The sequence below is a fragment of the Myodes glareolus genome, chromosome 10 (assembly GCF_982192425.1).
Source record: "Myodes glareolus chromosome 10, mMyoGla1.1, whole genome shotgun sequence".
Taxonomy (NCBI): domain Eukaryota; kingdom Metazoa; phylum Chordata; class Mammalia; order Rodentia; family Cricetidae; genus Myodes; species Myodes glareolus.
The window spans coordinates 53120309-53147010 of NC_142035.1; the positions used below are offsets into that span (position 1 = coordinate 53120309).

The following is a 26702-nucleotide window of genomic DNA, read 5'->3' on the forward strand; positions in this document are numbered from 1 at the left end:
TGTTCTTTTTCTCGGGTAGCCTAAGCAGCCTGTGGGAGTGGTCCTGACCCTCCCTGGGGAGGGATCAGTGCTTGGCGGGTTTTTCCAGAGGTGAAGTCTGGACCAAGGCAACTTCCAGGAGGAGGGGGCTTGAGATGGGGCTTTCTGCTTCATTGGTGCTCCATTGGCACCCCAAGGATGAATGCCAGGGGCAGGAGTGACACTTCCAATCAGATAGAATTAAAAGCCACCTTTTCTTTACTCCGCAAAATATCCACTCTAGGGATATACTCCCCCCCCACACACACAATTGTTTACATCTTTCAGAAGAGCCGCTAGAATTCAACCCAAATATATTTATGCTTCCTTTCCCAGGTGAGGACCAAGGACCATGTGTTTGATGACATTGGCCACCTTATCAAATACCATATGGATAATAGTTTGCCAATCATCTCTTCTGGAAGTGAAGTAAGCCTTAAACAACCAGTAAGAAAAGATACTAACCCAGGACTTTTGCATTCCAAGAAATGACAACCCCAGACCCCGTGGCAGCGATGTCGGAAGAATATCCTTTATTTTTGGGAACAATGACAACGCGAACCTTTTCTCCAGAGAAAACAGGACACAGACTGTGAACGTCTTTCTGAGACCACCATGGGCTACGTCTTTTATAAAACAGAGAACTAATAAAATACCCTCTGAATATGAAAATCAGAGAAGAAGAATTTTGATCCATTTGAAAAGGAGATATCCATATGCACGGAGGTCACTTTTTAAAGGTCACATTGCATTGATTAAAAGCACAACTACAATTTCATATGCTAAAGACAACTTGAACTGCTCAGGCAGTGGTATGTGCCTTCAACTTGATAATCTGGGGAACATTTTCATATGGGGGAGATTAGTTCCGAGAGTTTTTGTGTTCAATAGCTACAGAACCAGTTGCCAAAAGAGTTAGTTTTTCCTTACTATAAAAGCAAGAGGAAGCAGTTTGATAAACAGTGTTGGCTTTACGCCATTTTCTGTTTAGTGGCACTGTTTGCTGCCACTTTACATATGACACAGACACCAAGTTCAGACTGCGTCTATGCTTGTGGACATATGAAAGCAACAACCATTGATGGTGTCCTCATTCTGTCTCATTTGTTGATTAAAAGGTTCAGGCCCCCATTCGTTGGCCAGTGATCCTCAGTCTTTGCCATCTGAACTGTTCATATGCCGCATGAGACAAGTTCATGAGGCCAAATCTCTTGGTTATTTCTGATTTTGAGTACATGGCTATAAAAGATGGCAGATGAAACCAGTGTCCTTCATGCTCAGTCCACATTGGTTCATTCCATTCTTACGGAGAGGACAGACGGTAGTTTAAAGTACAGCAGACTTTCCTCTTGATTGGCTGCCACTGGATCCTAGCGTCATCTCTCTCTGTGTCCTGTCTCCCTCTCTACCTGCGGTCAGACAAAATGCAGAGTGAGAAAACACACGGGGCAACGGGCTTGGACAGGCCTGCCACACACAGCCCAAGGGCTAAACCGGAGGGGAAATGAATTCCCAGAAGCGCTAGGCTCAGATTGCTCATCACTGTGGTTCTTGGCAGGGTGATAAACCTGTCTGGCATCCAGTTTTCTTGTTTATGAGAGAAGAGAGCTCAGAGATGCACTCTGAGGTCCATTGCCTTCCTAACATAGTTGTTCCCGTGTTAGAAGTTACTACTGATAAGCAGCTTGTGTAGTTAAGGGTAAACATTTAGACTTTCCCTTTATTCTGTGTCTATGCTCTACTGATAAAGGGTCTCAGCAAACCATCACTCACGTAGTTTGACCCCAAGCATTTTAGTGTTAAGCAGGTAATGTTGATGATCTGGTTGTTTTAGTAATAGCAGAAATGTTTTGTTCAGTTCTTACTTGCATTTGCATATAAAGACATAAAGACATGGTCATTACTGAAGGAGGGAGGGAGGGAGAGAGGGAGAGAGAGACGAAAAGAGAGAGAGAGAGAGACAGACAGACAGACAGATTAATCCTGAGTTTTCTGGATAGTTATCTCAGTACCACTTAATTTTGGCTAAGTAGATACAACCTAACCTTTGCGATTATGATATATTTGGTAAGTTTTAAGTACAATATGGGATAGCTCTTTTGGATAGAAATCATCAGAGATCAAGTCCATTGAAGTCTGACGTTTTTGTGTAACAGCTCACCATTTTACTTCTGCTGCCATTGACTTCTCACATAGGTTTCCTTCCCACGGCTAGAAAACGATGTATATTTCATTGATTTCCCCCTATATCTTAGATCTTCATCATCCTTCTTCATAAAAGGGATCAGTGTAGTGCTAGGAACGTGTAGGCAACCTGCATCAGAGGCAGGACAGGCCTATGGTCTCCTTCCAGTTGATGAACACAGACTGGGGGGCCAGGAGTTCCAGATGCAGGGCGCACTGATGATGTGAGCAGCCCATGTGGGCAGTCAGCACTGGACTCACGTGGTGTCGTAGCCAGGGAAGCAAGTACTGCACTTCCAGGCACTAAAGACACTTGTTCACACGCCCAAAAGATGCAAGGGATGTCTGCATGCTGTTTTAATCTCATATTCTCAACTTCTATTTTAAAATGGTGGTTCGTTTGCCTATAAATATCTGTAAATGACTTTTCTAAAAAAATAAATGATTATTGCTTTGTGACAACTGACAATATAAGTCTGGTATTTGGGACTTGGAAATGTAAGCGTATGTGTGGTGGATCAGTGTCTTGGCTGGAACAGATGGCTCCCTCGAACTGGGTAACGTGAGGAGAGATTGATAAAGGGTATTTAAGATTTGCTTAAAGTAGAGAGAAACCATGATAGAAGACAGTGCCCTAGGGCCCAGTAGAAGGTGGAGGGTGAGAGCAGTTACAGAGCCCAGAGGAGAGCTGATGGCAGCAGGCAGGAGCTGTGGATGGTCCTGGGGTGGGCTGGGGGGTGGTCACAGCTGATCCTGGTGATGTAAAGGAGAGGACTAGCTAAGAGCATTAATAACCTGCTTTTTTCCTGCTCTACCCCTGATCTGCTGGATTTCTTCACTGACTGAGGTAACCTGAAGGCAGAGGGAGGGAGCTTGTTGATGTTTTCTTAAAGGTTGGCTTCCCAGGGCACAGCAGAGGGATTCCAGGGAAAGAAGGGTCCCCTCCTGGGGTTCTCAGTCTCCTTGGTAACAGAATACGAGAATTAACGCAAACAGAAGCTTGAGGACAATTGTACGAGAGGTCAAAGAAAAGCCCCAGGGCAGGCAATCTAGAAATCGCTGCTGTATCTGCCCAGAGGAGGAGAAAAAGCCATGGTAGTTGAGTTAGGTTGGAGTACAGGCCAACTACACAGTAGACCGGCAGCCAGATGGTGGGAAGGGGAGTTTGAGAGAAAGAGTGGAAAAACTCCAAGTCCCAGAGGAAACAGATGTGGGTTGTGGCCAGCATCCAAAAGCAATGAATGAGCAGGAGCTGGGAAAGTTACACCTGCTTGCGTGAGGACACACAAAGGCAGGGGGACCCAACAGAACTTCATGGCAGCTCTCGATTGAGTACGCCAGGGACAGGAATTCTGGAAGGAAAAGTGCATATCTCAACAAAAAGCAAACTATTCCTCTTGTCTTGGCATCCTTGCTACAGTATTCCACTGTGCACCGCAGCCTGGGACAAGAGACATAGTTTGGTTGTAAGTGTGCTCAAGTCTCATTATAACCAGCAGATAACCTGGATTCACCTTCACTAAATGCCGTTTACCTGAATGCCTTTCACTGATCTGTTCTGGACCCAATGTCTTCCTTTATTTGCTCATTCCTTCATGTATTCACCAATAACACGGCTGTTTTGAGTGCCTAGCATGGGCCATGAAGCATGATGATAAAGGCTTAAGTAAATACCTCCAAATGTTCACATTGTTCTGAGTGAAACAGACCTATAATAACTGACTACAACAGGAAAGAGATCCATCTTCTCTTGGAGCACGTATGCACACTGTGTACGTGTGTGTGTGTGTGTGTGTGTGTGTGTGTGTGTGTGTGTGTGTGTGTTTGTGTATAGGCAAATCCAGTTCCGCTAAGTGAAGTGTGTCCTGAGGTCTGAGTGGTGAAGGAGGGGCAATGGAAGTGAAAAACATCACAGGCCACACAGCAGCGATCCAGGAGACCATTGGAAGGTCAGTCTTGTGATTGTATTGTTTCTCTGGATCAAGTTCTCATTCTGTATCAGATGCCCCGCTGAGGGGTCACTGCAGGCATTTCAAAGATGGGATGGGTGTTGGCAGAGCAAAACTAGGCACATTGGGGAAGGTCCTTGGACCAGTATTTTACTCCACATGGTGCAAGGTTTAAAAGGATGTGGTAATCTACACTACCAAGTTCTTGGTATTCATTGGGACCCTTCTTACCAAAGAAGTCAGAGACCATAATTACAACAGAACCCAGGGGCTACAACCTGTGTCCATGATAGGTCCAGCCACCCTCCTCAATAAGCAAATCAAAAGAGACAAACGTGGAAAGCAAAAATGAGATTTATTCAATGTGGTTGTGACTTCCAAGTTTAATACTATAATGGGATTTAACGATAGGCTAACATCCAAGGGAATTCAAGTACGTAGTGAAGAGGCACCAGGGAGCAGGTACAATCTTACCAGTAAAGAAACACAAATTTAAACAAGTCAAGTCTGACTATAAGGCCAAATTTAACAACCATCAAAGCAGGTATTGGGACGAAACGTCTAAGAATTGGGGGGTGGCGAAAACGAAGTGTACTCGCTTACCTCTGGAAGGGTAAACGCTCCGCCGTATCTAGGCAACCGTAAGCCCGCCCTCTCAGAGGGCTTTTGTGATTGGCCTACGACTTCTCCAATGGGACTCCGGGAAGCTTCCCGCCGCTACTGGCGCCCTCTTCGAACAGCCGCGCTCTGGCAACTGCGGGCGACCTCTCAACCGACCATGTGGGAGGCGGGTCTTCCGCTCTGTCGCTCCGCCCAGTCGGCCGGCCCAGCAAACGGCGGCGGCGATTGGAGGAGGTGGCTGCTTATCGAGTGGCGGGGTTCGCGGGCTAGGTTGTACCGGGAAGGCGCTCTCTGGCTGGAAGTAGGGGTAGCGGGTTGCTGGAGAACGCTTCGGTGACTGCAGTCTCACGGCCGGGCGGACTGCTGCGGGATTGGGAGCCGCCTTCGAGTCTTCTGCACCGGGGCGACTGTGCACCCTGGCTCCCTGCCCGGCCCTCGGCCCCAGCACTGCGCCCGCAGACCCGTGCGCCCCCCGGGTTCCTGGGCGCCGGGCCCAGCTCTTTGGTAAGGGTGCTGCGTGAGTTAGTACAGTAGGTGGAGGGGAGCTTCCTATATTTTAGGGTTGCTGTCCTCTGTCCACCCTGGTTTGTCCAAGCTGTTATCGGTCCACGAATCGCCAGAGGTTGTCATCATTTCTGCCTACGGCTGTTTGCCCCCTCCACCAGTTGCTTCTCCGTGCCCTTCCCTTCGTAGTCCGAACAACACTTGAAAGTGTCTGAAATCTGTTGCAGTTTGGCTGTTTCCATTCTGTAAGAGAAGCTAGCGTGTAAGCTAGCGAGCGGGTGCAGTTTCCTAACGTCCAGGGCACTTACCCTTGTAGTTATAACTTTTGGTCTGACTTAAGCTGAATTTCACCTTATAGCTTCATAATACGCGACTGTTTATATGTAAAGGGTGAAGTTTGAAGCCACAAGCAAAGAGTAATAAGACGAGCGCTCTGGAAGGGCGCAGAATGGACTTTTGATGGAGCAGGCATCTAAGGAGGGCGGAGTCCTCATCTCGGAGACGTCAACTTTCCCACAGGCAGTTACAGGCACTCCTTTCTCACACCCACGCTGTTTTTACCCTGTCTCATTAGTAAAGAAATGGAAGCAGTTTAAGATTGCATAGCTGCCGGAGTCCAGGTTTTTGAATGAGGACCTTCAGTGCTAATTGCTGACAACCATATTGCATCCTTTAAGATAGATCTAAAGGTCCTTTCTACTGCGGCTGGAGAGACGGTTCAGTGGTTAAGAGCTTGTCAGTGCTCTTGTCAGAGGATGTGTGTTCATTTCTTAGCGCCCACATTGCATTGGACACAACTATCTGTGACTCCAACTCCACTAAGGCCTGTGACCCAGTGGCTATATTATTCATAATTTAAAATATTTTTGAAAAAATATACATTAAAGTTTGGTCACAAAAGCAAGATCCTGGAAATATACGTGTGTGTGTGTGTGTGTGTGTGTGTGTTGGGGGTTGATGACGACCAGAAAACGACCAGGGACAGCAGAAAACGACCAGGGACATCAGAAAGCTACCAGGGACAGCAGAAAACGACCAGGGACAATACCGACAAGAAAATGAGTGCTGGGTCAGAGGTCTGTCTGGTCTAAGTCTGGACATGCTTTTTATATTCTTGTAACTGGGGTTAGAAAAAGTTTCCTGGCTAGAATGAAAATGTTAACCAAGTAGCTGTTTTAAAAAGCACACAATTCGTGTAATCTATGATTTTTTTTTTTAAGTGCTCAGCTCTATGGTCAAATATGGGAGTAACTCATTGTTTGTATTAGTGCATGATTTTGCCATATTCACCCAGGGCACATGTTCATTTTGTATTGATGCTTTTCACCATGATTGTCTGGTCATATTTCACCAGCAGATTATTAAGCCATGAAAAGCATAGTCAGTGTTGTGTGACTGTTTTCAATGCCGTAGTTGAAGGTGGCACCTTATTACTTACGTTAAACTTCCTGAATTCATGGACTTAACCTCTGCTTTTGTATGTTGCTATGTGTATGAGATGTGTGTGTGTTTATGTATGTATCTGTATGTATTTATATGTGTAAATATAGCTATCTGGTGCCATGCCACGTGTGTAGAGGTCAGAGGACAGCCTCTGGTGTCAGTCCTTGGTTACCACCTTGTCTGAGACAGTCTCTGTCGCTGTTCCAGTGTGTAGGGCATGCTAGCTGGTCCATGACCGTCTGGACAGTCTCTGAAGCTGTCAGATGCCTGTGCTATGTGTCTGGCTGTAATGTCAGTTCTGAGGATTTGAACTTGTTTTCAAACTCAGATGCCAAGAATTTTGATGCACTGAGCTCAGACTTGTTAAATGAGCATCTTTCTAAAATGAATTCTTATGCTATTTTCCCATCTTAAGTTATCATCTCATTTTCTTGGAAAAATGCATTTTGATACTTTCCTTTTTATTAGGTGTTTTGTAAGTAGTTTTACAATTTTTGTAATTTTATCTCTTGACTTTGTTTTTGTTTGTTTTTGAGATTTCTTGTTTCTTGAGTTTTCTTGTTTAGCCCTCCCCCCACCCCACCCCACTTCCTTAAACTTGCTCAGACTGGCCTTGAACTCAGAGAGATCTGCCTACTTCTGCCTCCAAGTGCTGGGATTAAAGGCGTGTGCCACCACCACCTGGCACTCTTGACTTAATTACTGTATTCTGTGATACACACTATTTGGCTTACGACTGATATTTTTTGTGTTATACAGTTTTAAAAAATGTATTTTTATTTTATGTACATGGGTCTTTTGCCTGCAAGGTTATCTTGACATCACTTGCATGCTCAGGGTCTGTGGAGGACAGAAATGGACCTCCTGTCTCCTGGAACTGAAGATACAGATATCATGTAGATACTGGGAATGGACCCTGGGTCCTCTGCTGAAGAAACAAGTGCTATTGACCACTGAGCCGACTCTCCAGGCCCAACTTTGCCCCACATCTTTAGGGTGATAGATTGAAGGATATCTCTGTTTCCATTGTCTGAGACTCTGTCTAGGCATGATGTCTGCTTGGAGCAATGACCTGAACCCAGAGATATAAGAGTAGTGTCTTCCCCTCACCACATCAGCTGGCTTAGGTTACCATATTCTGATCTCTATTTTATGATATATTCAAGAGAATTCCAGCAGGGCCTGGGGAGAGACAAGACTTTCATCCCCCAGTGAGATTGTGCATGTGTGTTTTATACCATGTCTGGTTAAAAGCCCAAATTTTGGATTAACATTTTAACAGCTATAACATAGTCTGTATTTTAAAAGTGGTGTTGTGTCATAATTGAATTGGTTTCTTTTTCTTAGTGTGCAAATGGGACTGCATCATACAATCCAGGGTGTCTTAGATATGATAAAGGGGGTTAACAGTTATGAAGTTTGTGATGTAGTTCGCAACTGTTACCAAAAGGGAGTTACTCTTTATGGCAAAATACATTTGAGTTGCTGGGTCCGAATACTTCTTATGTGACTCAGTTTAATGACTTTTTGCAGTCTGGAAGTTGTCGTGAATGAGTGGTGGCTCAGACCACACACGAAAGTACACATCCCTGGTGTGAGGAGCCTGGATTGAAGTCAGTCTTAGCCATGCCACGGTAGCTCATACTTACCTTTTTTTCCTTTTGTTCAGAATTATTCAATAATTTAGAATTTGGGGACTTTAGGTCACTGTGTATACTCAGAAGCCTGTGTGGCATTAGCTGCTTCCCGGGAGCCTCCTGCTAGCACAGCCCACAGGCTGTCCTTGGAGTATTTTGCCAGACCCTGGTTGCTGAAGAGGAAGTCCTGGAACCCTAAGCTTTTTGGGGTGTAAACAGTTTCTGGGTAACAGTCACTAGCTCAGAACTGAGAAGTTCCTTTTTGGAAAATATGAAGTTTGTATTTGTGGAATTCAGAGCATAGAGCAGAGTCTCCAGGACCTTTACTGTGTGTGTTCAATGCATAGACTTGAGGCATCAGTTGAGCTGATTCTTTTTTTTTTTTTTTTAAGATTTATTTATTACACATACAGTGTTCTGCTTGCATGTGTCCCTGCAGGCCAGAAGGGGAAACCAGATCTCATTACATATGGTTGTGAGCCACCATGTGGTTGCTGGGAATTTAACTCAGGACCTCTGGAAGAGCAGTCAGTGCTCTTAACCTCTGAGCCATCTCTCCAGCCCGAGCTGATTCTTAAGATTTCTATGTTCGGACTTTCTAGTTTGTTAGCATTCTCAGTTTTTGTTTGCAGACATCTTACTGATGTAAGTACCTTCTAGCCACTTGGGTAGCCTGGTCACTGTTTTAATGGTTCTTTGCAGTTTTTCTTTGCTATGAATTGTTGTCGTATGACTGGTTTTGGGGAGTGACCTTTCTCCCTCCGCCCCCAGGAGGACCATGTCGTTGGAGTTTGGCAGTGTAGCACTGCAGACACAAAACGAAGATGAAGAGTTTGACAAAGAAGACTATGAAAGGGAAAAAGAGGTGAGTTCCTCGGAAAGAAAGCCTGAACCCAGGGCTTAACAACTGGCCATGATTATGTCATCTTGGGTTGTTTTGAAGGGATTTATAATTCATTAAATTTCAACAAAGCAAAACTTTCAGCCTGATTAATACTGGACTTTTAAACGACAGAGGAGTGGGTTCTGGAAAGATTGATATGTTGTCTGGGTCATCTATCTTTCCCTCCCACGATTCCTGTCAGTCTGCAGTTGCATATTGATATTGAAATTAGCCTTGTTTTGTTAATTTTAGTGTATGCTTTTGCATCTGTTAGGAGCAGAGATCCGCCCCCTAGAGAGTTGCTAGCCCCTTAGCAGAGCTTACGGACTCCTAGGCCATTGCTGTTGCTGCTGTTCCCACCACCTGGACAGAGCCCATCTGGCCACTCAGATTTCCTGGGGGACATCTCATTGTCACGTCCTTGATTCTGGGAGGTGGGATCCTGAAAGGCAGGTGTGCTCTGTGGAACCCGACACCGTGAGTGGGTACAGTGATTTAGGGTTTGCTCTGCTTCCAACAGCTGTCCGACACCCTTGTGGGAAAGTCGTTAGTCCTGCTGTCATGCTTTCCCCCTCCTCAGTATGATTCATGTGCAGTTTAAGAAACTCATTAAATGGAGGAGTAGGAAATCTCTGTGTACAGTCACACATCGGCTGCAGGACCGCTGTGGGTAGTCTCTGGTGTGTCTGACGGCATGGTCCTGATGTGACTCTCCTGACTCAGTTGCAGCAGCTCCTCACAGACCTCCCTCACGACATGCTGGATGATGACCTGTCCTCTCCTGAGCGCCACGATTCTGACTGCAGCGTGGACGGCAGATCCGGAGAGTAAGGACCTGGAATCACCTCCTCTCGTTTATCCCACTCCATAAAGCTTCCTTTGATTCTCTGCTGATAATAATGTAAACTTCAGGCTGGTTTGTGAAGCTTTTGGGTTAAGGTTGAAGGGAAAACAAATACTAGAATTTTGGGTTTCTTTGTGTTATTTCTGACTGAATATGGTAGAGTATCGATCTAAAGTTTGATTTTTTTTTTCAAGACTGCATCTTTCTGAGGAACTGGAGAGGAAGTGGATTGAGTGTGACGTGCTGCCCAAATCTCACATTATGAATGTAAGTGCCGTTGTGAGCACAGTGTTGCTGCGGGTTGGGTAGATCTTAGTGCTTTTTACTCTTGTTAACTAATAGGACTGTACTGGGCTTGTATTTTGGAGAACAGTGTGGCAATGGCTGGGAAGAAAATCGAAGTAAAACTGAAGACCAGCATCTTGGGTACCATTCCGGAGAAGCCGGAGATGAGGGCGGAAGTGGCTACAGCCCTCCAAGTAAACGCGAGCCAGCAGAATTGTATCACCTTCCTGAAGACTTCAGGCCATACACTGGTGGTCAGAAGCAGGAATTTCACAAGCAGGCAGCTGGTGTTGTTACATTTTCAGATCCTCAGAGAGACAAGTTTCAGGTGTTGTGAGAATTTGACTTTGAAGAATTAGTGTGTATACATGTACTTGGGTGGTGGTTGTGTGTTTAAGGAAGTGTGTGGATGCATGGCAAAGTGATTTACAACAGTTTTTCTGAATCTGCTCACTCAGGTTCCTGCTAAGTTAGTTTTCTGTTTATAATCGAATGTGATTGTGATGCCAAGCCTGATGTTCAAAGTAGAAGCTTTTGGGAAGTAGTCATTTAGACGGTAAAGGTGTAGTTCCTCCTTTACCGCATCTGTCTTCCATGAGGCTGCCGCCCTTAGAAGCATGCTGTTCTTAAAGTAGCGCTTTTCTGTAGATCATGGCATTTAAATTCCTTGGCTTCGTATTCAGTTTCATACTGAATTTAAATCTAACACTTGTGATCCGGGTCCTGCTTTGTGTGGTGTCATAGCTGTAGACGGGGTGATTGTTAAGGGAACCCGCTGTGCACTGACTGGCATCAGGAGATAGTGTGTCTTAGAATTTCACAGTGACAAGAAGTGACTCATTTTCCCAATTGCTATTCTGTATCATTCGATGCCATGATTTTTTTTGGGGGGGGGTTCATTAAAAGGTAGGTATTTTCTCCTCATCTCTAGAAAATGTTATTCTTTGAAAAAAATTGACAGTTTATTGTATGTGAGATGGTATCACATGTTTTCATTTTTTGAACATGTGTATATTTTATATTCCCAAGATGGTAATATTATTGTAACCATTTGTGGTACAAATCTCAATTCAATTCTTAAGTTTTATTTTTGAAATTGACTCCATTGTATGCTCAAGAGAACTAGAAAGCGATTCATACTGTTCAATAACAGTGGGTTCTATTTTTGAGCAAAAATGTTATGACTATTTGGTCATGGGCTGTGTTTTTTTGTTGTTGTTGTAGATCAGTTGGTAGAATGTTTGCTCAGTATGCATGGGATTCTGGGTTCGATCCCCAGTAGGCCAGGCCTGGTGGTGCACATCTGTAATTCCAGCACTTGGAAGGTGGGGGGAGGTGCCTGGTGAAGGACTTTTGGGAGAAAAGCCAAATCTTAATTGTTAATTTTATTTGTCATCTTTTAATAGCAATTTGGTTCATCTCAAGGACCCAGCTGTCAAGCGTTGGAACCGTATAAAGTGATATATAAACCGTACCAGTCTTCTGGCCAGAGCTCTAGCTCACCAGCCCAGGAGATAGCAGCAAGTGACATGTTTGATGGCCTGCAGCAACAATTTTTAGGAGCTAATGAAAGTAGGTATTCTGTTTATATTTATTTATTTGACTGTTATTGTTTTGTTTTGAGCTAGGGCCTTGCTATGTTACCCAAACTGGCCACACCCTTGACAATCCTCCTGCTTAGAGCTGTATTACTACACCCAGCTGTATAAACATAATTGGGGAATTTTGAACACTTAGTGAATGTTTATATATACATTATAGAATTAACATTTTTAAATAACAATAATAGAATTGATGACATTTCAAAGAGCCTTTATTTCCTTATAGTAAAGACATATACTGAGGTATTTATGAGCAAACTAATAAGCACTTTAATGTTTATTTCAAAATATATAGTTTACTAAACTAGGAAGTGGTGGTTCACCTATAATCCTAGCTCTTAGGAGGAACAGCAGGAAGATCTGGCACCAGTTAAGACCAGCCTAAGTGAGCATTCAAGACAGACTGAGTACACAGTGAGGGTATTGAAAGTCAGCCTGTGTGCACAATGAGGGTATTGAAAGTCAGCCTGTGTACACAGTGAGGGCCTTCAAGGTCAGCCTGTGTGCACAGTGAGGGCCTTCAAGGTCAACCTGTATGCACAGTGATGGCCTTCAAGGTCAGCCTGTGTGCACAGTGATGGCCTTCAAGGTCAGCCTGTGTGCACAGTGAGGGTATTCAAGGTCAGCCTGTGTGCACAGTGAGGGCATTCAAGGTCATCCTGTGTGCACAGTGAGGGTATTCAAGGTCAGCCTGTGTGCACAGTGAGGGTATTCAAGGTCAGCCTGTGTGCACAATGAGGGCCTTCAAGGTCAGCCTGTGTGCACAGTGAGGGTATTCAATGTCAGCCTGTGTGCACAGTGAGGGTATTGAAAGTCAGCCTGTGTACACAGTGAGAGTATTCAAGGTCAGCCTGTGTGCACAGTGAGGGTATTCAAGGTCAGCCTGTGTGCACAATGAGGGCCTTCAAGGTCAGCCTGTGTGCACAGTGAGGGCCTTCAAGGTCAGCCTGTGTGCACAGTGAGGGTATTCAATGTCAGCCTGTGTGCACAGTGAGGGTATTGAAAGTCAGCCTGTGTACACAGTGAGGGTATTCAAGGTCAGCCTGTGTGCACAGGGAGGGCCTTCAAGGTCAGCCTGTGTGCACAGTGAGGGCCTTCAGGGTCAGCCTGTGTGCATAGTGAGGGCCTTCAAGGTCAGCTTGTGTGCACAGTGAGGGCATTCAAGGTTAGCCTGTGTGCACAGTGAGGGTATTCAAGGTCAGCCTGTGTGCACAGGGAAGGCCTTCAAGGTCAGCCTGTGTTCACAGTGAGGGCCTTCAAGGTCAGCCTGTGTGCACAGTGAGGGCCTTCAAGGTCAGCCTACATTGCCTGGTGAGACCTTGTACCCTGTCTCAAACATGCCAAGGGCTGTGGTTGCAGCTCAACGGTAGGGGGCATGTGTGTTTTTTGTAAGGCCCTTGTTTTCATTCCCAGCGCCTCTCAAGAGAAAATGTTTGTAGGGAAGATAAAATAAACCTGCTATGAGTCGTAGCTATTTCTTTGGAATCCATTGTGCTATGCCCTCTAATGTAGCATTATTTGAAATGTCAGAGGAAAGTTTTAGCACTGAATATTTCGATCACCCTGAACTTAGAGTTTCTCGTCTGCTTTGGAACACAAATACACCATCTTTACCAGTCTTGGATTTCTCACTTGTAGACATGTATTTAATGAGTCAGTTATGAATTTCTTAATGTTTCTTTTACTCTTATATTTTTTTTATGTGATGATTGGACAAATCTGCTATTCTATTCAGAACTGATGTTGATCTCAGGTTTAGTTATATATTATTTGCCTCCGCCTCAGTCACTGTTCTATTGCTGTGAAGAGACACCATGACCAAGGCAGCTCTTGTAAAAGAAAGCATTTAATTGGGACTGGCTTACAGTTTCAGAGGTTTAGTCCATTATCATCATGGCGGGGAGCATGGCAGCGTGCAGGCTGGCACTGGGGCAGTAGCTGAGAGCTACATCATGATCCATATTTAGGTAAAGAGAAAGGGGGCACCGACAGACAGGCTGACTGACTTTGGGCTTCACATGGGCTTTTGAAACCTCCAAGCCCACCCCCAGTGACACACTTCCTCCAAGGTCATTCCTCCTAATCCTTTTAATTCTTTCAAATAGTGCCACTCCCTGGTGACTAAGGATTCAAGTGTAGGAGTCTGTGGGGCTGTTCTTTTGCAAACTACTACATTCCTTAACCTCCCCCCCCCATGTAGAATGTAGATAAATATGATCATATGGAAAACACTTAAAGCCACTAGAGGATTTTGAGATGAAATGCTTGTTTAAATGGATTTTTGGGATCCAGTCTGTTTGGATACTCACCTTCCTGGACCTGGAGGGAGGGGGGACGATCTTGAACTTCCCACAGGGCTTGAAACCCTGACTGACCTTAGGGACAAAGAGGGAGGAGGAGGGGGGGGGGAGTGGGAGGGTGTTGGGAAGAGGAGCGTAAATGGAAACTTTTATAATTTAATAAAATTACTTAAAAAAAAAAAGAAAATGAAGAACCCAAACAAAAAAGCTATACAGTGACTAACCTTAGGGTTTTCCTAGATGGAAGCTTTTATCATTATACTCCTGGTGAATTAAATTAATTTTGAATTATTATACATATTGAAGAGCCAGTATGATTCTAGAATGATTGGAGACGTTATCCTATATACTATAGGCAGAGCAGAGAGAAAACTGGCCTTCTGTGTTTGGATACAAAGTGTTGCTTTAGGCTTGGTATGGACCACAGAATATCTGTGAGGAGTCCCAGAGCTCATTGTCTTGAAGGCACCAGTAGCAAGCATGGGTGTGGCTTCTCTCTGTTTAATAAGCCTGTGACTGAGGTGGTTGGGATGGAGTGGCAGTCGCCACACTGCACCTGCTCCTTCAAGGTCTCTGGTAGTGACATGCTATATGTCTTTCATTACTGTTCTTAAAAATCTGCATTTTGTTAAGTTAATTTATTTCTAAGGTGATCTTACATTTCCTTAAAGTTGACATTTAGAAGTTAACTGAATTACTTGATGGTAGTGCCAAATTTCCCAGTGATAGCAGTTAAAGAAAGAGTTCAGTCGAGGCCACACAACCTCAGGGAGAAAAATTTGCAGGTTCTCCTTCATATGGGAACCTAGCCAATAATATAGACCTACATGCAAACAAATACATATGTGGGTACCCTAAAGCATGGAGACAAAGGTGGGCATTAATCCCAGCACTCTGGAGGCAGAGACGGGTGGATCTCCATGAGTTCAAGGCTAGCCTGGTCTACAGAGCGAGTTCAGGGACAGCCAGGAATGTTACACAGAGAAACCCTGTCTTGGAAAAAACAAAACAAAGCAAAACACCATGAAGATAAGAGAACAAGAATTGTTGGGGAAGTGGAAGGTCTGGATATGGCAATGAACATGAGTTATGAAAGGGCATAAACTAATGACTTTTCCGGTCTCACTCTGTCGTGGAGTTTGGTTTTGGTGGTGACTAGATGCATACAGTACATTTGATAGTGAGCTGTAAAATCCAGCGTGAAGCTCTGCAGCTCCTGTTGGAGGGCTACTCTGTTTAGAAGTTCACTGAAGTATAAAGACTTTGGGTCTGGTTAATTTTGGTGTGTAATCTTTTTATTTGCAAATTATTTTTTATAATAAAGTTGAAAATTAATAAAAAAAACCAGTGAATTTGAAGGGATGGAGCTTTGAGACAGTTTATCTCTGCCCCCTCCATCTGTAAGGCCAGCGAGAGACTTTCAATAGTCAGATTTTTTCCCTTTTCTTTTTTAAGACAGGGTCTCAGTATGAAGCCCTGGTTGAAACTCAATGTGTAGACCAGGATGGCCTTGAACTCACAGACATTTTGCCTGCCTTTGTCTGAATGGTGGAATTAAAGACATGTAGCACCAGACTTGGCCTTAAGGGGTTTTTGTTTTGTGTGTGTGTGTTTGTTGTTGTTTTAATTTAGAAAAGAGTATAAATTATTTTGTTGATAAATAGTAAAAATTTTTAATGTGTATTTATTGATCATAAGCTTCCAGAAACATTAGTCTAGTGGGAAATGAAGAATATTATTATGGAAATGAAGTGTTATTCTTATACCTGTCATTTTTCTTTTTCCACCAATTTAAATATTCTCTGTAGTGACTTTGTTTCTGATGAAGACGTCAGAACTCATTCCTCTCGTTATTAGTTAATGCATATAGCTGCTATGTGCCAGTATAAACATACAACAGCGTGTTTGCCCTTCTGCTAGAGAGGATGCTTTGACAGTATGTCTAGCAGTGTTCTTTTCAGACAGTGTCATAGCGGTCTCTGTGTTTGTGTCTGACAAGAGCACGTTTCTTCATTGCAGCTGTGTGGTAGTTGTCCATGTGGGTAGTGAGTCCGTGTTTAACCTGAACCCAGAGGCCTTCTCCTTCCTGGTGGTGACCCGTAGTAAAGCGTGTAGTTGTCCTGCAGTAGTCCACTCGTGTCAGTGAGACCAAAGCCAAACAAGATGCGTGTCCTTACTCCCCAGTGCTCTCCGATACATTCTGTAGCATCTGTCTTCATAGTCAGAGGGACGATAGTCGGAATCCACTGGTTTCCTGATAGTTCACCAAGTTGTTTAAAAAGCTTGAAATACACTACCCTAGCTAATCACAGACTTATATTTTAGTATGTTTTTTATCTAATAAATTGTCTCTAATTCCAAAGCAGACTCTGCAGAAAATATACATATTATTCAACTCCAGGTTCTTAACAAAGCGAAGGAGAGACAGCTGGACAGCTTAGTTGAAAAGCTGAACGACAGTGAACGCCAGATTCGGTATCTGAACCACCAGCTTCTCATAATCCAAGGTGAGGCAGCCGCTGGCTCAGAGCTCCTTGAAACTTTTTCTGATGCAAAAGGGTGGGCCGCTGGCTTCTGATAAATTCATCTTACTCTGTTCTAACTCCTGTACTTTTCATTCCCAATGCCCTCATTTGACCCTGGCAGAGGGCGCACATGAGTTGTAGGAGATCCCAGGCCCAGGCAGCACTTCTGTGAGTAGTGTGTGCAGGCTCACTGTGTAGTCCCCTGAGTACTGGAATCAGTACTATGTAGTCCCTGAGTACCGGGGTCAGTACTGTGTAGTCCCTGAGTACCGGGATCAGTACTGTGCAGTTCCTGAGTACCGGGGTCAGTACTGTGCAGTCCCTGAGTACCGGGGTCAGTACTGTGTAGTCCCTGAGTACCGGGATCAGTACTGTGTAGTCCCTGAGTACCGGGGTCAGTACTGTGTAGTCCCTGAGTACCGGGATCAGTACTGTGTAGTCCCTGAGTACCGGGATCAGTACTGTGTAGTCCCTGAGTACCGGGATCAGTACTGTGTAGTCCCTGAGTACCGGGGTCAGTACTGTGTAGTCCCTGAGTACCGGGGTCAGTACTGTGTAGTCCCTGAGTACCGGGGTCAGTACTGTGTAGTCCCTGAGTACCGGGGTCAGTACTGTGTAGTCCCTGAGTACCGGGGTCAGTACTGTGTAGTCCCTGAGTACCGGGATCAGTACTGTGCAGTTCCTGAGTACCGGGGTCACGGGTGTGTACAACTATGACCAGCTCTAGGGTACCATTTTGATTGGCACGAGCTTGTATCTGTAACCTCTTGTGAACAGATGCTGGAAGTATTGGGAATCTTTTTGCCATGAAGGGATCCAATAAGGGATTAAAGGCAGTGTAGCTGGTTCTGTGAATTATTTTGGTGTCAATTTTTAATAATTTTTTTTTTGTTTTTTGTTTTTTTCTAAAGCAACTAAAATTCAATTTTCTGAGTTGAATTTCATTCAGGTATAGATCTCATAGAGGTTGTGACATTTATGTCCCACAGTAGTGACAGTATATGTATAAATATCTTTCACACTCCAGATGAGAAGGATGGCTTGACCCTCAGCCTTCGGGAATCCCAGAAACTCTTTCAGAATGGAAAGGAAAGGGAGATCCAGCTTGAAGCACAGATAAAAGCACTAGAGACTCAGATTCAAGCATTCAAAGTCAGTGAAGAAAAGGTAAGATTATAGCTTTATTCAATGCAACTCTGGTTTGGAGACTGGAGTCGTAGCTCAGCAGTTAAGGCACTGGCTGCTCTTTAGAGGATCAGGGTTCCGTTCCCAGCACCCACATGGCAGCTTGCATCAATTTATCTTCAGTCCCAGGATCCAACTTCCTCTTCTGACCTCTGTGGACACCAGGCACATGTGGCTCACAGACATACATGTGGGCAAAACACTCACAGATTAAATAAATAAACAACATTAAAAGAACAAAACCTTTTTAGTTTACATAAGACTACATTCAGAAGAACTTTGCATCACAGATGCCCTGCCAGCCACCTGAGGCCATCTGTGGATCCAGGAGGTGGTGGCAGTTCTCCTCGGTTGATGCCAGCCTTTCCGTCCTTTCTGGGTTTTATGTTCTCACTGCAAAAGCTTTGCCCTTTCTGCAAATGCTCCTATGGCCACCGGGTAATTCCAGGGTATAGTACCAATTTTGTTAGTCTCTTACCACTCACAGGCTTTGCACGAGCTACTTCACCTTGTGACAAGGTGACCTTCTGTCTGTGGGTCATCTCTTCTCTCCTCGGTCTTGTTTTTGTATGCCTGTGCACACTGCCTCTTCTTGGGAATGCCTAGTCCACGGCTGTTGGCATCTGACTAACAGCTTCTGCTTACACCCTTTACCCCTGCGCTGCTTTCCTCAGGGTCATTACTCTTGTATAAAAGATGGAGAATATCTTGAGCATCACTGGACTAGCCTCGTGCTTGTAGCTCTGCCATTTAGGCCAGTATTTGGCTTACAGCTGGTGGTCAGTGTATGCTGAGTGAGCTGTTTAAATTAACGTGTAGAAATTTTTTCTTCATACATATTTTTCCGTTCCTTTTTGAATGCTGTCATGATGGTAGCTTTATGGTGTATTTTAAAATTGGCAAACAAGGGTTATCCCTATTCAAAAAATTTTGAAAATTTCCCTCATTGATTTTGTAAATCGATGCTTAATGTTTTTTGTTTTGATTTTTAAAAATTTTATTCATTTTTTTATATATACAGTGTTCTGTCTGCATGCATGCCTGCAGGCCGGAAGAGGGCTCCAGATCTCATTTATAAATGGTTGCTGAGCCACCATGTGATTGCTGGGAACTGAACTCATGACCTCTGGAAGAGCAGCCAGTGCTCCCAACCTCTGAACCATCTCTCCAGCCCCCCAATGTTTTCATGGTTTATAAAACAAAACTCTAATTGGAATTCTGATTGGAAAGGCACTGGATGTCCTGCAGGTCTTAGAAGGGCCAAGACCTTGCCCAAGGGCATGCAGTCAGCTGTTGACTTGTAATGATCTTAAGCCGAACTGTTCCTTCAGAGTCTCCTTATTTCAAGGTTATTTGGTTAGTAACTTTAATTCCATCCGCATCTTTAATTCTTTCTTGTTGCAAAGCCTTCATAATCACAGATTTAGGGCATTGGGAAACCATCGTGGTTGTTATTTTACCCACAGTAACAGCTCTGCCTTCGGAACTCTTTATACTGGGATGTGGTGGCATGTGCTTGTAGTCCTAGCTGCTCATGGGGCTGAAGCACAATGATCACTTGAACCTGGGCCAATAATGGAATCCTGTCTCAAAAAAGAAAACCAAAACCCTTTTTATTTAATAAGCAACCATTTGCAGTCTGTGGTGGAGCAGCACATTTTTCTGTGACCCTACAATGGGTCGTCCCCCTGCCCCCCGCCTTTGCTTATAGAGCCATGCAAGCAATGCTCGGACTGATCCTGCAGCACGGCCAGTGTGCTCTCTGGAATCCTCATTTACCCTCTGCACGTAAGTGTGCAGTCTAGTTGTCAGTGAGGAATTGTTCCTGGTAACCATGGGCTTGCGAGTAGTATCCAGGACAGTCTTACAGAGCGGAGTTAAGATGCTATCAACATGGGTACCCTGTGTGTGTTTGCTAGTTGACCAAGAAGGCCAGAACAACTGAAATCACCCTGGAAAACCTGAAACAGCAACTGGTGGAGCTCCACCATTCTGAGTCTCTTCAGCGAGCCAAAGAACAGCACGAGAACATCGTCACGGGCCTCACCCAGAAGTATGAGGAGCAGGTGCTGTCCTTACAGAAGAATTTGGATGCCACCCGAACAGCACTTCAGGAGCAGGTCAGGTGACTCCTGATGAACATCTATCCATCGAGTAAAGCGGGTTATTTTTGTAACGTTACTTTGTGGTCCCCCAGTTAGAAATTTTGCTGCTAGTGATAGGTATAAAATTGTAGCTAAATCCTCCCCCTCCACACACACAAAAACTTTTTTTTTAAAATCATGAATATGTATGAAACCCTCATTTTGGGTACTGTTCTTGTAGGATTGATTGGTACCTTCTCAGACCTCACAGTGTTAGTCAAATTTTATTTTTGATAGTATTTGTACATATTCACATTGTCATAGATGAATGTCAACTGAAAGGAATGGGTGTACTGCCACTGGCCAGAACCTGAGGTTGACCCGAGAGTCTTTGTAGATCTCTGAACGTTCACTGCTACATAAAGAGTGTAGAGAAATGGTTCTCTTGAGAATAGAAGTTGGATATCTGGAATCCAGTATTCTGATGACTGACAGTATTGTATAAGAAAAGTCTTTGAACCGAGTGTATTATGTCCTGGCTAGTTTTTATGTCAACTTGACGTAGCTAGAATTATCTGAGAAGAGGGAACCACAATTGAGAAAATGTTTCTATGAGGTCAGGCTGTAGACAGGCTTGTAGGACATTTTTTAAATTATTGAGTGATGGGTGAGGACTCAGTCCATGTGTGATGGGCTGGTGGTCCTGGCTTCTGTACAGCAGGCTGAGCAAGTCAAGGGAGCAAGCAGCACTCCTCCGTGGCCTCTGTATCAGCTGCTGCCTCCAGGTTCCTGCTCTATTTGAGTTCCTTCCCTGCCTCCTTTGATGATGAACAGTGATGTGGAAGTGTAAGCCAACAAACCCTTTCCTCCCCAAGTTGCTTTAGTTATGGTGTTTCATCACAGCAGTAAGAACCCTGACTGAGACATCAATAACATTAAATAAATTTCATGTTTAATCTTGAGTCTCATCCCAAAATGCATATATGTGTTTTCAAATTTTCCAAAATTGAAATGTGTCCCATGTGAGACACTCAGTCTGTGTAATGTATAAACAGGGAAGAAAGTCTGACCCAGATCAGCTGCTTGTGAGTCTACACTTGAGCATCTTTCACAGTGATTTTATGTTGTGTGTCCAAGGAGTAAATACTGGAAGCTCAGTGTGTCAAGTGAACTGAGTTTCCGGATGAATTTTTCCTGATGTAATCTAAGAACTAAGTTAACCCAAGAGAAAAGGAGAAGAAACTAGGTGAGGGTATGACAAGCCTCCCCAAAGTTCACTCTGATTTGTGTTGTTATCTCCGACTTCCATGGCCGACGCTGCCCTTTCCCTTGTTTGGTAGACCTAGTATGGCAGAGTAATTGTTTTTGTAAAATCTTGTTCCATTATTATTTCTATTTTATATTATACATTTTATTTATTTATTTTTTTTTATGACTCAGTCTCATGTAGCCCAAGCTGTCCTCAAATTTGCTAAGTAGCTAAGAGTGACTTTGAACTTCGGGTCCTCCTGCCTTTGCTTTCTGAGTGCTGCAGTTATGAACATGCACTACCATGCTCTGTTTGTATGATGATGGGGTTATGGGCATGCACCACCATGCTCTGTTTGTGTGATGCTGGGTTTTGGGCATGCACCACCATGCTCTGTTTGTGTGATGCTGGGTTATGGGCATGCACCACCATGCTCCTTTTGTGAGATGCTGGGTTATACCCCGGGTTTGGTGCATGTTAGGCCAGAATTCTTCCAATGCAAACCCAGTTCTTTTTATTTTTGTGTGTATTTATGTGTTTTATTCAGTTATTGTTTTCTTCCTTTTACCTAGAAAATATTGTGAATTTGGCCATAATGAAGGGTTTCTAGGGATGGGAAAAGATAAAGGTTATGCCCAACCATGGAAGAAGATAAGGAAGTTATAGAAACTTAACTAGAATTTAGGTTGCAGTCTTTTTGTTATTTTACCTTTTTTTTTTTTTGCCAATTCTCTAAGGAATTTTTAAATAAATTGTACAAAAAAAATCACACACCCAAAGTCTATCTATCTCAGTGACCTTCTGTATACTTAGAAGGCAGTTCTTATTTTACTTTAAAATGTTTATTTATTCATGTCACCTTTGATGAACACAAGGACCATCGATGGTCCTTGGCAGATTTAGGAAAATGGAGTTTGTCAGCTCCTGTGGGTGTTTGGCGAGCATTGCCTCTGCTGAATTCACACTATCTCGCTGGGATGGGTAGGAGGAATCCCTAGTGTGTTTGGAAACCTTTCTTGTAGGAATGATTGGTACAAATGTTGGCAGACCCCAGAATGGCTCTCAGGACAATCTCCCTGGTACAACCAGTTCCTTCCGGTCTGTGGTTATTGCAGGACAGCTGATGAGTCAAAGCCTGTGCCTCTGACTTCTTTATCTGACCCCATGCCTGACCTCACCACTTCAGAAGAGGGGCCTTAGCCTTGAAGATGGAACAGAATCTTGGTTCTGTGCCGAGTGGGCTTCAGATTCCAATCCATGAGCTGTATTTACTGTGACTTATCCCGCCATCCTGGGAGTGTTTTTGTGGTTCCACCTTTGTGAACTTGTTATCAGTTGGCTCAGCAGGATTTGCTATAAGGAATCGATTGCTTGTGCCCACTCTGAATTATTTTCTAATCCAAGAGCCGAGTTCACACCCAAAGTGAGAGAAGGAGAAAGAATCTTCATGATTCCACCTCCAGCTGCTGTGATTAGTGCCTTCATTCTCAACATGCTCACGGTGTGGTGGTGATGTGTGGAACCCTTTATATAAACTGAAGATACTCAGGTTGTTGACACCCACAAAGTAACTTGCTGCTATGCTGAGAGTACATGGGCTCTGTAGGTCTCACTGGGAGCAAGTGTTCCCACTGTAAACAGAGAGAGCTGTTACGGTTATCTAGTTCTCTGCTGATTTCTTCAGGGTTCTGTAGATTTGCCCAACTAGATCTTATACGTGTCTTACATTTCTACTAAAGCCCCTCAGTTCTGGAGTGGTATTGTAAATGGCATGGCTTTTTTTAAATTCCAAATTCTACTTGATCATTGTGGTGCACAGGAAAGTGATTTTTTTTTCCCTCATTAGCTGCAGTTTTAGTGGGTTTCCCCTTCTGATTTTCTGTGCAGCAGATTATGTCATCCATAGACAGAGTTTTACTCTCTTCTTTGTAGTTTGTATTCCGTTTATTCCATTTTCTCACCATCGTTCATTGGCGAGAACTCCCGACGTGATACTCAGAGGCGAGAAGGGACTCCCTTCCCCGGTCCTCGTCTTTGTGGGAAAGCTTCCAGGTTCCCAGTATATATACTTTATATATATATATAAAGAAAAGTTGAGAAAGTTCTTAAGACTTTTCTTTTAAATCACGGATGGGTGCTAGTTGTGCCTTGAAAGAGAACTGAGCACAGAGACCGACTAATTGCATATACTGGGTGGAGCAGCATTCTGACATAGCTTTTTGAATGTCTGTGTACCTAGTGCAATTTGAGAAATACATGGTTATAGCATATTACTAACTTAGTGCTTTCCTTAAACATCAGATTATCAATGTAGAGAAGACTGTATATGCAACATTGTAATAATTCAAGCCTATTGTGACCTCTAAATATGATTGTGAGTGTCTTGCCACCCTTTCACGACAAGTTTTGTACTGCATCTGTTAACTCATCGCGCATCAGCCAGGTTATGCTGGCTCATTAGAGCTGAGCTTCCCAAGCTGGCCTGGGAAACAGCAGCAGCATGCCAAGAATTTCATAGCACTAAATAAACACAGACCGCTGTCCAGAAGCTTCATTTTGCTAAAAATCTGGTAGAAAGAATTTAAAGCAAACACAGCTGCATTATGACATAGAATAAAAAATTCACAGGAATTTTACAGCAAAACAAGAGCCTTCAGCGCCCCTTTCCTTTGCACGGGGACACCCCTGTATTATTTGCATTTTGGGCATCCCTGAAATTGTATTGAGAGTGATATTGAGGTTTAGGTTGTACTTGGATACCTGGTACTAAAGGCCCATGTGTTCTCCTTACTTCAGAGCTCTTGCTAGTGGTTTTCTTAGGGCTTCTCAGGATGTTTAAGTCCATTGCCACACTGATTTGCCTGCCTCTTCCATGCTTTGATTGATATTCAGCCTGAGCGGCTTTTAGGCGAGAAGCAATGGTCGTTACAGTGATGGTTTCTTCTACTTGGACTCCACACACCCGTGCTTCCTTATTTCCAATAGGTTTTCTTTTTGGAGAAATGTTTGCATAGTATCTTTCTCTCTCCATGTGTGTATGTAGGCAAGACAGATCCTTGTCCCATAGTGTCTTTTTCTGATATGTCCTCATACAGTCACACTCAACAATTGTCTTTCTTGTCATTATTTTCAAGCATTCATTGTAATTATACCTAACGTATTCCAGAGATGCCTTGGGAGACACAGAAATAAGATGTGTAAAAGGTAGAAAGAGGAATATAAGAGAAACAGATCAAATTTAAAAGAAACTCAGAGGAGGGAAAGATTATTTTTGGCTGCCCTAAACAGAATGAGCCTTTGGCTGCTCAGAATAGAGTTTCCATGTGTTCATCTGTTTCCTTGTCTGAGGATACGGATTCCATGACTCAAAGTGTTTTCCCTACATTTGTATGTATATGTTAACACAGCATAAAATGCACAGGACTGTAATATGTTTCCTTTGGCATGAGTAAAATCTGATTTTAGAATAACAGGAGCTTGCGGGTGTCTTTTGTTAGCTGGGCTGTTCCCCAGGTCACACACTCTCTTGTTCTCCCCGTGTACAGGTTTTCTCTGGACAAGAGATTATCCCACCAGGTGATGATTTTAAATTTGACACTTTGTTTAATTTCTACTAAAACTGATTGTGAAAATGACTTGCTGACTTTGGTTTAGGAAAGCGCTTGCGTTCGTTTTAAAGATCACGTGCAGCAACTGGAGAGGAATCAAGAAGCTGTCAAATTAGAAAAGACGGAGCTCATTAACAGGCTGACGAGAAGTCTAGAGGACAGTCAGAAGCAGTGTGCCCACCTGCTGCAGTCAGGTGCGTGTCCTGTGGGTCCCCAGAGGCTACTGCAATGTGTACAGGGAAGATGAACTTTCTCATTCGGACTGCCAGCTCACCAATGGTGACAAGGAGATTTCTTATTAATTTAAAAGCCTGGTCTTAGCTTAGACTTGTTCCTAACTAGTTCTTATAACTTAACCTATATTCTTTAACCTACGTTCTTACGTGGCTTGGTTACCTTTAGTCTGCACTGCGCATCCTGCTTCCACATCTGGCTGGCGACTCAGCCTTTCTTCCTCTTTGAAATCTCTCTGTCCTCAGAAGTCCTCCCTCCCTTTCCTGCCTAGCTAATGGCCATTCAGCTCTGTGAACCCAGTCACAGCGACCGTCTTCACACAGTGCAGTTCCGCAGCACAGCACGCAGCTGGATTCCTAAACTGTTTTACTCTACTCACTGTGTGGGAGGTGTGTGCCGTGTTCGGGGGTAGGGCAGGGACAGCCTCACAGTCCGGAGCTCAAGCGCAGGCTGTCTTGCCACCGCTGCATGCCACGAATTGCACTGCAGGAGCACTGGGCCATCTCAGCAGCCTGAATCCCTGCACTGTGAAAAGCCAGAAGAGACAGAAAAGCCCACCAGTGACCAGTTTCTTTTAGTGTATGCTAAAGGTGTGGTTCATGTCTGCTACACAATCTGGAAAATACAAACAAGTATCCGTTCCAAATAAAAACCACCAGCACTCCTCCTCAGAGAAACCTGCGCTGTGATGCCTGGCACTGCTTCCAGCGGAGGAAAGGGACGCACATGCCAGGAAGGCGTTCTGCTCCAAAGATGAAGTTCAGTCCTCAGCCACCTTTAGTCAAAGGCCTCACTGTATTTGCCTCTTCTCAGCCCCCCAAAAATGTATGATTAAGTAGTTGTCATTTTGTTTATCTCCAGTTCTTTATTCCCTCACAGTGAGTCAGTTACCTGAGCTGAGAGTTACATTTTTGTCACTGTTAAGATTTCTAGTGTGGCCTCTGTTGTATTTGAAACATGCTTCCTATGCTTTTCATGGTAGTGGTACTTTTAATTATTATTTTTATAAGATGATGTTAAAGACAATAAAATGTCGGTGTTGATACACAGAGTGTTGAGCAGACAAAATCATCCTAATTTCTGATTAACAACATAGTAATTTTTTTTAATCAACTAACATATAAGTCACATTTTGGCTATGAACTAGTTAGATGATTGGTGTGCGAGCGTCGTGTAATCGCACGGTGAAGGTACTGAAGTTAAAGGCTGCCTATGGATGTGTGTGTGCTTGCTGAGGAACCAGATTGGACCCTGTCCTGTAGGCTCTCCAACCCTGCTTAGCTACAGATCCATTTTCCCCCTTGCCATGACTTGGTGAGTCTTTCCCTTGACTATTAAAGGCTTTGACAGTAGGATTTTCTAAAGCAGCCTAGTAGACCGTGAGTATTTCCCTCAACTATTTCTGAGAGGGCTGTTTTCATTCAAAGAAACCCTCAAATGACCCTCTGAACTAGACTCCTAGTACATTTAAAATATTCATTGGTTGGGGATGGAGAGAGGGTCAGAGGTGGAGAGCACTTCCTGCTCTTGCAGAGGACCAGAGTTCAG

General features: G+C 43.9%; 2 protein-coding genes across 8 annotated transcripts in view; both read left to right on the forward strand.

The window, feature by feature from the left end:
- Shc4 (SHC adaptor protein 4) overlaps positions 1–2676 on the forward strand; it is a 98744-nt gene extending 96068 nt beyond the window's left edge. Inside the window, exon 12 of the mRNA XM_048459548.3 lies at positions 355–2676. Within this exon, the coding sequence (XP_048315505.2) occupies positions 355–510 (156 nt within the window). The 3' untranslated portion in view covers positions 511–2676. The remainder of the gene's footprint in view (positions 1–354) is intronic.
- Positions 2677–5040: 2364 nt separating this feature from the next.
- Cep152 (centrosomal protein 152) overlaps positions 5041–26702 on the forward strand; it is a 58529-nt gene continuing 36867 nt past the window's right edge. For 3 of the 7 annotated variants that reach the window (XM_048459557.3, XM_087911239.1, XM_087911241.1), the window contains exons 1-10: positions 5041–5276; positions 9128–9221; positions 9963–10066; positions 10278–10350; positions 10457–10696; positions 11775–11940; positions 16633–16776; positions 17822–17961; positions 19899–20099; positions 24967–25114. In XM_048459557.3, coding sequence (XP_048315514.3) covers positions 9135–9221; positions 9963–10066; positions 10278–10350; positions 10457–10696; positions 11775–11940; positions 16633–16776; positions 17822–17961; positions 19899–20099; positions 24967–25114 — 1303 coding nt within the window. In that variant the 5' untranslated portion in view covers positions 5041–5276; positions 9128–9134. Of the gene's footprint in view, positions 5277–9127; positions 9222–9962; positions 10067–10277; positions 10351–10456; positions 10697–11774; positions 11941–16632; positions 16777–17821; positions 17962–19898; positions 20100–24966; positions 25115–26702 lie in introns of those variants that run through there. The other 4 variants (XM_087911240.1, XM_048459558.3, XM_087911242.1 and 1 more) reach the window with 4 other exon arrangements.